This window comes from Elephas maximus, chromosome 8, assembly GCF_024166365.1.
Source record: "Elephas maximus indicus isolate mEleMax1 chromosome 8, mEleMax1 primary haplotype, whole genome shotgun sequence".
NCBI classification, from domain to species: Eukaryota; Metazoa; Chordata; class Mammalia; order Proboscidea; family Elephantidae; genus Elephas; species Elephas maximus.
Window position 1 is genome coordinate 97,976,408 of NC_064826.1, and position 13,847 is coordinate 97,990,254.

Sequence of the window (13,847 nt, forward strand, 5' to 3'; positions counted from 1 at the left end):
TTCATATCAAAGGTAATCACTATGTAATGTAATTTCAGCCATCAGCAATCTGTTTCACTACAACGTTGGAGTGAACAAGCAATAATTTTAGTTGGTCAAAGAGATCATTCACCCCAACCTGATTACCCACAGTAAAGAGGGGAAAAAAAGGGTGGTAACATGACCACATTAAAATAGATACTCAGTATATTCACAAGTAGGTGAATATACTGAAATTACCAACACAATAAAAGCTTAATATGTATCTAGAACAGAAGAAATGAATACCAGGACTCCTGGCTTCCATTCCTAGCTCTCTCAATGACCTCCTTGTAATATTAGCCTAATCACTAAACCCATCACTGCCTCACGTTCCTCATCTCACAGAACGGAGCGGGTGGAGGGAGCTCACTGAACTCTCAGTACTTCACCTGTGAATAACTGAGGTCTCATAGTAAGGATGAAGTCCCTGGCTGAACAAAAGATTAGACCATCAGAAATAAGGCCTGGTGGAAAATACTAATTAAGCAATTTTGACCTACAAAATGGCAATTTCATATGGTTCACAAATACTTATGAAACCTGAGAATTGGGATGATTTTACACCACAGAAAGATAGGTTGCTTGATTACAAACACTGAATTGCCTTCCACCCTTTGTCGAAGATCAGCTGTTGATGGCTGGATGGATTTATTTTGGGGTTCTCAATTCTGTTCCATTCGTCTATATGTCTGTCATTGTACTGGGACCAGGCTGTTTTGATTACTGTATAGTAAGTTCTGAGATCAGAAGTGTGAGGCCTCCTATTTTGTTCTTCTTCAATAATGCTTTAGCTATTTGGGGCCTCTTTCATTTCCATATAAAGTTGGAGATTAGTTTTTCCATATCATTAAAGAATGTTGTTGGGATTTGGACTGGGATGCATTATATCCACAGATCACTTTGGGTAGTACTGACATTTTCACAATGTTAAGTCTTCTAATCCTTGAGCATGGTATGTTTTTCCCTTTATGCAGGTCTCTTTATTCTTCTTGCCTTAGTGTTTTGTAGCTTTCCTTGTATAAGTCTTTTGTGTCTCTAGTTAGATTTATTCCTAGATATTTTTTATCCTTTGGGGGCGCTATTATAAATGATATTGTTTTCTTGATTTCCTTTTCGGAGTTCTCCGTGTTAGCAAAGTGGCAGGGTACAAGACTAACATACAAAAATCAGTTGAATTCCTCTATGCTAACACGGAGAACTTAAAGGATCGCTATGAGTTCTCCGTGTTAGCATAGAGGAATTCAACTGATTTTTTGTATGTTAATCTTGTACCCTGCCACTTTGCTAAACCCTTTTATTAGTTCCAGTTACTTTCCTGTGGGATATCTGGGATTTTCTATGTTCTGCAAATAGGGATAGTTTTACTTCTTTACCAATTTGGATGCCCTTTATTTCCCTTTTTTGCCTTATTGTTCTGGCTAGAACTTCCAGTATAATATTGAATAAGAGCGGTGATAATGGCCATTGTTGAATTGTTTCTGTCCTCAAGGGGAATGCTTTCAATCTCTCCCCGCTGAGAACAATCTTGGCTGTTGGATGTATATATATCCCCTTAATTATGTTGAAGAATTTCCCCTCTTTTCCTATTTTTCTGAGAGTTTTTATCAGGAAAGGGCGTTGGATTTTATCAACTGCTTTTTCTGCTTTGATTGAGATGATCATGTTTCTTTTCCTTTGTTTTACTTACATGGTGAATTACGTTGACTGATTTTCTCATGTTGAACCACCCTTGCATCCCTGATATGAATTCCACCTGATCATGATATTTTTTGTTTTGACATGCTGTTGTATTCTGTTGGTTAGAATTTTGTTGAGAATTTTTGCATTTATATTCATGAGGGATACTGGTCTGAAATTTTTTTGTTGTTTGTTTTTCTGGTGGTATCTCTGCCCGGCTTCGGTATCAGGGTTATGCTAACTTCATAGAATAAATTAAGAAGTATTCCTTCTTTTTCTATGAACCGGAATAGTTTGAGTAGAACTGGTGTCAACTCTGCTCTGAATGTTTGGGAGAACTTTCCAGTGATGCCATCTGTGCTGGGGCTTTTTTTTTTTTTTTCTTTTTGGAAGTTTTTTATGACATTTTCAATTTCTTCTTTTGTTACAGGTCTATATAGGTGTCCTAACTTTCTTTGTGTTCCTTTAGGTAGATACTGTGTTTCTAGAAATTTGTCCATTTCTTTTAGGTTTTAGAGTACAGTTTTTCATAATATTCTGTTATGATCCTGTTCATCCCGTTTGGTTCTGTTGTAATGTTGCCCATTTCATTTACCTGGTTACTGGTGTCATCTCATTCTTTTCCTTTTTCAATTTGGCCAGTGGTTTGTTAATTTTACTGATCATCTCAAAGAACCAACTCCCAGTTTTGTTGATTCTTTCTATTGTTTTCCTATTTTCTATTCATTTATTTCTGCTCTGATCTGATCTTTATTACTTCCTTTCGTCTGGTGGCTGGACCTCTTCTGCCGTTCCTTTTCTATTTGTTCAAGTTGTCGGGTTAAGTTATTGATTTTGGACCTTTCTTCTTTTTCAATATGTACACTTATTGTTATATGTTTTCCTCTGACTGTTTTGGCTGTGTCCTAGACGTTTTGGTATGATGTGTCTTCATTCTCATTTGATTCTAAGAATGTTTTAATTTCTTCTGACCCAGTAGCTTTTAAGTGAAGTGTTATTCTGTTTCCATGTATTTAAGTTTTTTTCCTTGCGCCTTCTGTTATTGATTTCTAGTTTACAGCATTATGGTAAGAGAAGGCGCTTTGTCAATGTTTTTGAATTTTTGAGGCTTCTTTGCAGCCTAACATATGGTCTACCCTGGAGAATGATCCGTGTGCACTGGAGAAAATTGTGTACTGTGCTGTTGGGTGGTGTGTTCTATATATGCCTATGAGGTCAAGTTGGTTGACTGTGTTAGTTAGATCTTCTGAATCAGTATTTACTGAGTTTCTTTCCAGCTGTTCTGTCAATCATCAGAAGTGGTATGTTGAAGTCTAGTACTATTATTGTAGGACTACTTATTTTTCTTTTCAATTCTGTTAGTTTTATGTATTTTGGAGCTCTGTCATTGCCTGCATAAATATTCATTATTGTTATGTCTTCTTTGTGGATTTGACCCTTTAATCACTACATAATGCCCTTCTTTGTCTCGTATAATGGATTTCGACTTAAAGTCTATTTTATTTGAAATTATTATTGCTACTCCTGCTCTCTCTTTTGGATACTGTCTGCTTAATATAGTTTTTTCCATTCTTTGATTTTAACTTATGTCTTTGTATCTAAGCTGTGTCTCTTGTAGGTAGCATATTGATGGGTCATGTTTTAATCCATTCTGCTGCCCTCTGTCTCTTGACTGGTGCATTTAATCCATTTACATTCAGTGTAATTAGCGATTGTTACAGATTCATTGCTGTCATTCTTTTACACTTTTGTGTGTGTGTTGTTAACAATTTCTCTTTGTTCTTAATTTTCTGTTGAGTTCTCTTTGTATATGGATTTTCTTTTCCTATCATTGTTGTTTTTGTGTTTACTGAGGCTTTTTGGTTTTCTTCTGGATTTTGGTGGGTAGATTCATTAATTTTATTTATAGTTACTCTGAAAATTTACCTTTATCTTTCTGCATTTAAAGTAGTCTGTTATATCTTGATATCGCCTCCATACGGAAGGTCTATAACTACACCATTGATCCCTCCTTTTGTTTTGAAGTTTTCGTTGTTTATAGCTTAACTCCTCTGGTTCTCTGTAGTCAGTTTCTTTAGCTTTATTTTGCTTTTGTGACGTCTTTATCTAGGTATCTGGGTGATGATGTTGTATCTCTGTATCTCAGGTTTTTGTGTGATGCTGTTGGTTCTCTGTCTAAAGTACTCCTTTTAATATTTCTTATAAGGCTGGGCTGGTTTTTATAAATTCACTTAGCTCCTGCTTATCTGGCAATGTCTTAGTTCACCATTGTTTTTGAAAGACAATTTTGCCAGATATATGATTCTGGGTTGGCAATTCTTTTTCTTCAGGATTTTATATAGGTCATCCCCTTGTCTTCTTGCCTATGTGGTTTCTAACAAGAAATCAGCACTTGGTCTTATTGGTGCCCCTTTGTAAGTGATATTTCATTTTTCACGAGCTGCTTTCAGAATTCTTTATCCTTGGTTTTGGCAAGTTGGATTATGCCATGCCTCGGTAATTTTTTTGGGGGGGTGGGTCTATCCTGTATGCGTTTGCTGAGCTTCTTCGATGGTCATCATCTCATCTTTCATATTTGGGTAGTTTTCAGCCAATATAGCTTCAAAAATTCTCTCTGTACTTTTTTCTGCTTCTCTTCTGGAATTTATATTACACGTAAATGATTCCTCTTAATGGTGCCCCCTAATTCTTCTGCTTTGTTTTTCTTCGTTCTTTTTTCTGATTGTTCCTCAAATAAATTAGTATCAAGGGATGTATCCTCTATTTTGCTCTTCTAGTGATTCAATGCTACTTCTGTGTCCTTCCATGGAGCCCTGGCACAGTGGTTAAGAGCTACAGCTGCTAACAAAAAGGTCAGCAGTTCAAATCCACCAGCTGCTACTTGGAAACCCTATGGGGCAGTTCTACTTTGTCCTGGAGGGTCATTATGAGTCTGTTATTTTGATTTTATATTGTTTTCCTGAATTCTTCTAGTGTTTTTTCTGTGTTTTCCTTGATCTCTTTTAAGGATCCTAAATATAAGTCTTTTGAATTCCTTTTCAGATAATTATATTATCGTTTCTTCCTCAGGAGGGTTTTCTTTTCCTTTATTTTGCTCATTTGTTTGAGCCATCTTTTTCTTTTTTTCATGATTTGTTACTGTCTGTCTCCGAGGCATCAAGGTATTATTTTATTTATGTATTTATTGATTAATTATATGTTTGTTTTGTCCTGATTTTTTCTTTTGATATATCCGAGCAGGTAGAGCACGCGTGCCCAGCTGATCACTTGTCTTACAGCATGGGAGTGCTCACCACCTGTCACCGAGTTGGCAGGGCAGCAGCTGGCAGGACGAGTGCACGATACTCTTCACCAGGTGGGTGAGGAGCCTGGGGGCAGACTGAGTGAGTGCAGGCCACCACCTGTTATTGGTCCAGTGGTGTGGGAGCCTGTGATAGCACTCGCAGGGCAGGCAAGGTAGTGGGCAGGAGGTGTGGTGGGTGACTGGTGGGGCAGGCATACTCACTGCTGCTTGCTGGGTCGGTGGGGTGATGGGCAAAGTGCTCTCTACTGCTCACTGGGTGGGTGGGGCAGCAGGTGGAAGGGTTTGGTGGGCAGGGCCTGTGGCAGACAACCAGCAGCACAGGAGTGCTCACTGCTGATTACCAGGTAGGTGAGGGGGTGGCGGGTAAGGTGAAGCTGAGTGGTGGGGGAGCAAGTTTGCTCCATAGTCCCCAGTCAGGCGGGGCAGCAGGGATGGGGAGGTACGCATTGCTAATCACTAGGAAGGTGGGAAAAGGAGGAGCATGCTCCTCTGGTCACTAGGCATGAGTTCCTGGGACCTGGCTCAGGCTAAATGTAAGGATGGGCTGCTGCTTGGTGTCTGGTCAGGTGGGGGGCCTCCTGCTGACACTCTATGGATCTATTACTCCATTTGTGCCACCCACCCTCATGATCGGGGACCACAGCTCATGACTAGTTTTGTCTGGATCCTATCTCCCTCCTTGTTCTGACTTCAGGATGAATGGAGCACTCACCCTCTATACTTTCCCTCCTTAGATCCAGTTCATATCCTGCTCACCTTGCTTCACTCTGGGTATGTCTACACAGTTCCTTGGTCTTTTACTGGGAATTCCATGAAGTTGACTTCCTGTGCTCCTCACCCCAGGATTGCTGTTGGCTTTGTCTAAAGATGGCCATGCAGTGCCAGGCTGGTTGGTAGGGCACCTCAGCTCTGTATCTCTCCTTGTTCCCTGTTTTTGTTCAGTTTCTCCTTCCAATTGGTATTCGATCTAATTTTTATCTTTCTGTTTGGTGCTCAGGGTTCCTTCACTATCATTTGTATCTGTTTCACTTGGTTTCTCGGGTCTTTGCTGTAGGGGGAAGGCATGGTGTGTCTAAGCTGCCATCATGGGCGGTCTGTTAAATGAGATCTTGATTCTGAGTTTTGTGGCTTAAATCAGCATACAGTCACTGTAACAGTGTGTTGATTTTACCCACCACTATACTCTCCTCGTTGAGAAAATAGGCTTTGGAATGGAGCTTCTAGGGTCTGAATCTTGACTCTGTTTATTAGTAACTATGTGACTCTGACCAAGTTACTTTTTTGTGCTGTAGTATCCTTACCTGAAAAATGGGATACTAATACTACACACCTCATAGTATTGTTCTGAGGATTATAAGAGTACTATTTGTAAAGTGCTGTTTACTATTATCAGTATTATATTCAGCTCCTAAAGAAATACTCCATGAAATAACAGAAACAAGAATGTTTAGAATCATTAAATTTAGTTTTCCAGATTAATATAAAAGAATTAATTTTATATTCTAGAACCAATCTTTTAGTAACTTTAATATAATAAATAATCTTTAAAATGGTATGAGAAGGCAAAACAAAAACTTTTCAATTTGATTCCATTTTCAAACAGCATATGTAACAGACACATCCTTCTTACTTCATTTTACTCCTTCAATCAGGCATTCCACCAGAAAGTTATATTTAGATTACAAATTTAGATTAAATCATGACTAAAAGTCAAAAGTGGATAAGATACAGGAAGTGATCTTGGAAACACTTAAGTAATTGCCTCAGTGCTGAACTATAAAACAACCAGACTGTTCTGTTATTTACAGCTATTTTAAAGATGAAAAAATGAATACATTTCTATCAGTACTGCTATCACAAAAAATCAAGTTCTTCTGCTAACCAGGAGAACATGGACTTCTTAGATATCAATGTAATAGGGAAAAAGGGGTAGTTAAGACCATGTTTTCACCTAAGCCCTCTTCATAAAGTTTCTGGCAGTCTAAGTTGGGCTTTCTGATATTTCAGTGAAATGCTGGACATAGGGTTTTGAATTACCATTTTAACTAGCCCAATGATACACAAAAGAGTCCTGGTGGTGAGATGGAAACCGTGGTGGTGTAGTGGTTAAGTGCTACGTCTGCTAACCAAGAGGTCGGCAGTTCGAGTCTGCCAGGCTCTCCTTGTAAACTCTATCGGGCAGTTCTATAGGGTCACTATGAGTCAGAATCAACTCGACAGCAGTGGTTTGGGTTTGGGTTTTGGTGGTCAGGTTTTTAAGAGCTTGGCTGCTAACCAAAAGTTAGCAGTTGGAATATCACCAGCCATTCCTTAGAAATCCTATGGGGCAGTTCTACTTTGTCCTATAGGGTAGCTATGAGTTGGAATCGACTCGACGGCAATGGATGGGATGGATAGGATGTACAAGAAATGGAGAAGATATTGTGAACAATGTCCTGGTCTGCTATTTTAAAGGGCTGCAAATTTGAAGCCTAAATTGTCTCAAATGGCTCTTCGAATTTTTATTGTAATACAGAAATTCACTGCCAAATTACTATGCAACACACAAAAGTGGACTGCTAAGTGTATTGCCACTAAATTATGGGAAGGAAGTTGAAGAAAGGGGAACAGATCTACCATTTTATGAAGTACTTGTCCTCGACTTCCAGCTTCACATTCTGAAATACTAGGAGACCCACTTTGTATTGCTGTTTGGTCAGACTACCCATCTTCTAATACAGATGATAGAGCTGTGTTCTTTACAATTGTTATGCTTTGGGAAAATGACTTTAATCTATGTTATTTTTGAATATCTAATAAGCTGCTCTGTGACAGGATCCAGCTATAGTTTTCTCCAAGACAGAGGTTCTCTACCAAGGGTGATAGGGCAATTTCTGGAAACATTTTTGGTTGTCACAACTGGAAGGGTCATATTACTGGCATCTTTTAGAGGGTAGAGGCCAGGGATGCTGCTAAACATCCTACAAAGTATAGTTCGGTCCCCCTTGACAAAAAATTATCGGGTCCAAAATGTGAACAGTGCGAAGGTTGAGAACCTTGTTCGAAGACATAAAAAACAAACAAACAAAAAAAAAACGTTGCTGTGAAGTTGATTCTGATTCATAGCAACCCTATAGGACAGAGTAGAACTGCCCCAAAGGATTTCCAAGGAGCGGCTGGTGGATTCAAACTGCTAGCCTTTTGGTTAGCAGCCAAGTGCTTAGCCATTGTGCCACCAGGGCTCCAAAATATAAAGAAGGTATAGAATTTTTAGTAACTGCAAGCATTTTCATTAGATATTAATAAATTACATTTTTAAAAAACTAATGCCAGTTTAAGTTGCCTCTTAGATCTTGGTTCCTCTAACTTCTACGCTTCCTGTCAACATAAATGACAACGAGCTAAACAACAGCAATGTCATGACTGCACAAAGTCAGCTCAGTATTTTTTTATAACACTGAACATGAAATAAAATAGTATAAAATTAAGACCATAATCATAATTTATTTTCAAGGAATTTAGTTTTACAATAAAAAAGAAACACTAAAGAAGATATTCACGCAGCCAACAGATACATGAGAAAATGCTCTCGATCATTAACCATTAGAGAAATGCAAATTAAAACTACGATGAGATTCCATCTCACACCAACAAGGCTGGCATTAATCCAAAAAAACACAAAATAATAAATGTTGGAGAGGCTGCGGAGAGATTGGAACTCTTATTCACTGCTGGTGGGAATGTAAAATGGTACAACCACTTTGGAAATCTATCTGGCGTTATCTTAAACAGTTAGAAATAGAACTACCATACAACCCAGAAATCCCACTCCTGGGAATATACCCTAGAGATACAAGAGCCTTCACACAAACAGATATATGCACACCCATGTTTATTGCAGCTCTGTTTACAATAGCAAAAAGCTGGAAGCAACCAAGGTGTCCATCAACGGATGAATGGTTAAATAAATTGTGGTATATTCACACAATGGAATACTACGCATAGATAAAGAACAGTGACGAATCTGTGAAACATTTCATAACATGGAGGAACCTGGAAGGCATTATGCTGAGTGAAATGAGTCAGAGGCAAAAGGACAAATATTGTATAAGACCACTACTATAAGATCTTGAGAAATAGTAAAAACTGAGAAGAACACATACTTTTGTGGTTACGAAGGGGGGAGGGAGGGAGGGAGGGAGAGGGTTTTTTATTGATTAATCAGTAGATAAGAACTGCTTTGGGTGAAGGGAAAGACAACACTCAATACATGGAAGGTCAGCTCAATTGGACTGGACCAAAAGCAAAGAAGTTTCTGGAATAAAATGAGTACTTCAAAGGTCAGCGGAGCAGGGGCGGGGGTCTGGGGAACATGGTTTGAGGGGACTTCTATGTCAATTGGCAAAATAATTCTATTATGAAAACATTCTGCATCCCACTTTGAAATGTGGCGTCTGGGGTCTTAAAGGCTAACAAGTGGCCATCTAAGATGCATCAATTGGTCTCAACCCACCTGGAGCAAAGGAAAATGAAGAACACCAAGGTCACACGACAACTAGGAGCCCAAGAGACAGAAAGGGCCACATGAACCAGAGACCTACATCACCCTGAGACCAGAAGAACTAGTTGGTGCCTGGCCACAATCGATGACTGCCCTGACAGGGAGCACAGCAGAGAACTCCTGAGGGAACAGGAGATCAGTGGGATGCAGACCCCAAATTCTTATAAAAAGACCATACGTAATGGTCTGACTGAGACTAGAGGAATCCCGGCGGCCATGCTCCCCAGACCTTCTGTTGACACAGGACAGGAACCATCCCCGAAGACAACTCATCAGACATGAAAGGGACTGGTCAGCGGGTGGGAGAGAGATGCTGAAGAGTGAGCTAATTATATCGGGGGACACTTGAGATTGTGTTGGCAACTCTTGTCTGGAGGGGGGATGGGAGGATAGAGAGAGAGGGAAGCTGGCAAAATTGTCAAGAAAGGAGAGACTGAAAGGGCTGACTCAATAGGGGAAGAGCAGGTGGGAGTACGGAGTAAGATGTATGTAAACTTATATGTGACAGACTGATTGGATTTGTAAACGTTCACTTGAAGCTTAATAAAAGGTAATAAAAAAAAAAGAAACAGAAAGATGGTGTAATAGGTATTGCAATGCCTTAAAGTTAAAATTTCTGTCCTTATTTTAATCCTTGTTTAAGCATTAGGCATTAATCTTTACTATGTTGTTCTTCATCATGCTAACAGACCCTTGTCTTGCAGAAGTGTTATCATAAAGAATCAAATACTGGGGAAATGGCCTAGGAAGTTATTGTAATATTATGCAAAATATTTTTTTTTACTGGCTAACATTCAGAGTTGTTTTAAAAAAATGACAGGCAAGTAAACTTTCAGCCTTGGGGTCTAAATACCCATGTTTTAAGCTTTTAAGCTTGGTGCAGAATACATACTATAAAGAGAGCCATTTATAACATCTCAAAAGGTTCTCAACGATTTAGGACTAAAAGCATACATACAAACATAGCCCATTCCTCTTGAGTCAATCGCCCCTCACAGCAACCCTACAGGACAGAACAGAGCTGCCCCATAGGGTTTCTAAGGCTGTAATCTTTATAGTAGACTGCCGCATCTTTCTCCTGAGTAGCTGCTGGTGGGTTTGAACCACCAACCTTTTGGCTGGCAGCTGAGCGCTTAACCACTGTGCCATCAGGGCTCCTTATATACAAATATACACAATATAAACACTGACATATAGCGACTTGTTCTTTTGCCAAACGATTTTCCTGAACATTCTAGAAAATACACTACAATGCCTAATCACGTACCAAACATACTCTGAAATATAATTTAAGAATACTTAGGTTGTACATTAGTAGGACCAGTTATCTCTAATAATAATTTACTTCATTAGATTCTACGACATGTGCTTTCTGGCAATAAACGACAAAAGAAAAACGGACCCTTCTCTTCTTCTCTCCACCGCACAGGTTTCCCGAGCGGCTCTGTTTGGGAGCGGGGTTGGGTCCGTGCGCCGCAAGCGGAGCCCACATCCCACCGCTCCCACCACCTCCCGGCGGTCCCGCAACGCCCTGCGTGCGGCCAGACCCCGACCCACACCCGCCGCGAGCGACCCCGGCGGATGTTGGTCGCCGCCGCCCACCTGCGCTCAGGAGCCCGGGGCACCCCAGGACCAGCCTTACCCTGCACTCACCCGTCACGCGAATAGACTCCAGCATGGTCCCGCCGAAGCCGGGGCGGCGGGCTGCGTGGGCGCGGGGAGAGAGGACAGAGCGGAGCCGGGCTGCCTCTCGCCTCCGGCCCGGGCCTCAGTGGCGGGATCGCGGCGGGAAGTTGCCGCCGGCGACGTGGGGCAGGATAGGACTGGTAGGGGCGGACGCGGACCTGCGGGTACACGGCTGTGAGCGGCGCACCTTCCCGTCCGCTGCTGCCGGAAGGTGCAGAAGGCGGCCCTACGGTGGGCAGCCTCGCTGGGCTCCCGCTGCCGTGACGTTGCCGCCTCCCCAGTTGCTAGGAAACACGGCCCGCTGTATGCGAACGCTGAGCTTCACAGAGCTTGCGCGCCGCTGGGGGCGCTCGTGCGACTGAGCAGGGCCTCGCAGAGACACGGAAGGAGAGTCCCCGCGTGGGTCCCCGCGTCTGGTCTTGTCGGCTGCGCCGGGGACCAACCGGGTCAGCCCCGTTGGATACGCGCATTTCGACTAATTATCCCCACTGACATTTGTGCGCCGTTTTAGGGGCTCAACTCCGTAGTAGATTTACGAAGAAGAGAGGGGTAGCGTGACCCTCAGGCCTCAGCTGAGAATTACAAAGCTGGATCTCCTCCACACTTTAACTTAAAAGATGCGAAAAAGCTAAACAACGTTAGTTGTCTGGGGCATCCATATCCTCGGACAACGAAGTTGACAGGTTGAGCTGGTAAGAATAAAGGTGCAAAACCGTTTGCAGTCTGGTTGATTAGGACTCATGGCAGCCAACCCAAAAAAACCAAACCCATTGCCTTGGGCTCCATTCTGACTCATAGTGACCCAATTGGATGGAGTACAACAGCCCCTTAGCATTTCCAAGGGTTTAAAAAAAAAAAAAATTTTTTTTTAATCTTTATGGCCACTGACTGCCACATCTTTCTCCCGCGTATCGGCTGGTGGGTTTAAACCACCAAGCAGCTGAGCGTTTAACCGCTGGGCCACCAGCGCTCCTTCTTGGTGACCGGAAGGCTAAAATACATTTTCCTACTCATTGAGCTTACCCCAGCATAATATCCTTAGTACCAAAAAAGTGATAGAGGCTGAATGTTATTTTTCAGTTAGTTGTTCATTTTCACATTAACAAATGTGAAAATATAGTATTTTACAGTATCCATGGGACATGTGGAAACCCTGATAGTTAAGAACCAAAAGGTAGGCACTTCGAATCAGGCGCTACTTGGAAACGGTAAGGGGCAGTTCTACTCTGTCGTATAGTGTCTCTATGAGTTGGAATCATTCTACTGCAGCAGGTTTGGTTTTTGGTTTGGTGGGATTTGTCCAGACTGTGCCATTTAACAAGGAGCACTGGTAATGCAGTGGTTAAGCACTTGGCTGCTAACCGAAAGGTTGGTGGTTCAAACTCACCGGCTGCTCTGTTGGAGAAAAATGTGGCAGTCTGCTTCAGTAAAGATTAAAAAATTACAGCCCTAGAAATCCTATGGCGCAATTCTACTGTGTCCTATAGGGTAGCTATGAGTCAGAATCAACCGCAAAAGGTTTTTTTGGGGCGGGGGGGATTATGCCATTCAATAAACATTTTTTGAGACCCTAATGTGTGCCGGCTGCTAACCAAAGGGTCAGCAGTTCGAATCCGCCAGGCGCTCCTTGGAAACTTTATGGGGCAGTTCTGCTCTGTCCTATAGTGTCGCTATGAGTCAGAATCTACTGGACGGCACTGGGTTTCTGAGAATGTGTGCAAGGTTCTGAGCCAGGCTTTGAGTATACAACAAGGGAAATGATATAAGCTTACAGTCTACAAGATGCTGATTACAAAATAGTTTTGGGCAAGGCCAGTCTTCAGAAAACCACATTTTCTCTTTACCCTTCTTTAGGACTGAGGTAGGACACAGAAATAATTGAGATGTGTTTTCAAACCCAGGAACAATAGAAAACTTGATGTCAGGAACATCCTACTTTACAACAACTTGAGAGCTTGTGGGAATTTTTATCCTTTTCATCAATTAGGAGGGAACAGTGGAAATTTAATTGTAATGAAAATAGTGGATAACCCCACATCCTATTTTGTCAAAAAAATTATGTAAATTCTACATTTGAAATATATCCAGAGTCCAGCCACTTCTCACCATCAACACTGCTGCTGCTCTGGTTCAAGCCACCACCATCTCTTGTCTGGATGTAGCCAAAGCCTCCTAAATCATCTCCCTATCTCCATCCTTTCCTTTCTCACTCTGTTCTCAAAAGTCAGTGTCCAGAGTGACTCAGTTAAAAAGTCAAATCATGTCACTCATCTGCTCAAAACACTTCAGTGGCTTCCCTCCTTACCTGTGAAGTTCTTTGTGACCTAGCATCCTGTCATCTCTTTGATCTCATCCCCCACTAGTCACCTCCTTTGTCTCCTCTAGACACACTGGCCACCTTGGTAACCAAAAAAAAAAAAAAAAATTAAACCCACTGCCATCAAGTCGTTTCCGACTCATAGCAGCCCTACAGAACAGAGTAGAACTGCCCCATAGGGTTTCCAAGGCTGTAAATCTTTACAGAAGCAGACTGCCACATCTTTCTTCTGAGGAGTGGCTGGTGGTTTCAAACTGCAGACCTTTTGGTTAGCAGCTGAGCGCTTAACCACTGCACCACCA

General features: G+C 41.5%; 1 protein-coding gene across 3 annotated transcripts in view; it reads right to left on the reverse strand.

Annotated features, from left to right (window-relative positions):
• MATCAP2 (microtubule associated tyrosine carboxypeptidase 2) overlaps positions 1-11,494 on the reverse strand; it is a 54,190-nt gene extending 42,696 nt beyond the window's left edge. For all 3 annotated transcript variants that reach the window (XM_049894143.1, XM_049894142.1, XM_049894141.1), the window contains exon 1: positions 11,196-11,494. In XM_049894143.1, the coding sequence (XP_049750100.1) occupies positions 11,196-11,220 (25 nt within the window). In that variant the 5' untranslated portion in view covers positions 11,221-11,494. The remainder of the gene's footprint in view (positions 1-11,195) is intronic.
• Positions 11,495-13,847: the final 2,353 nt, after the last annotated feature.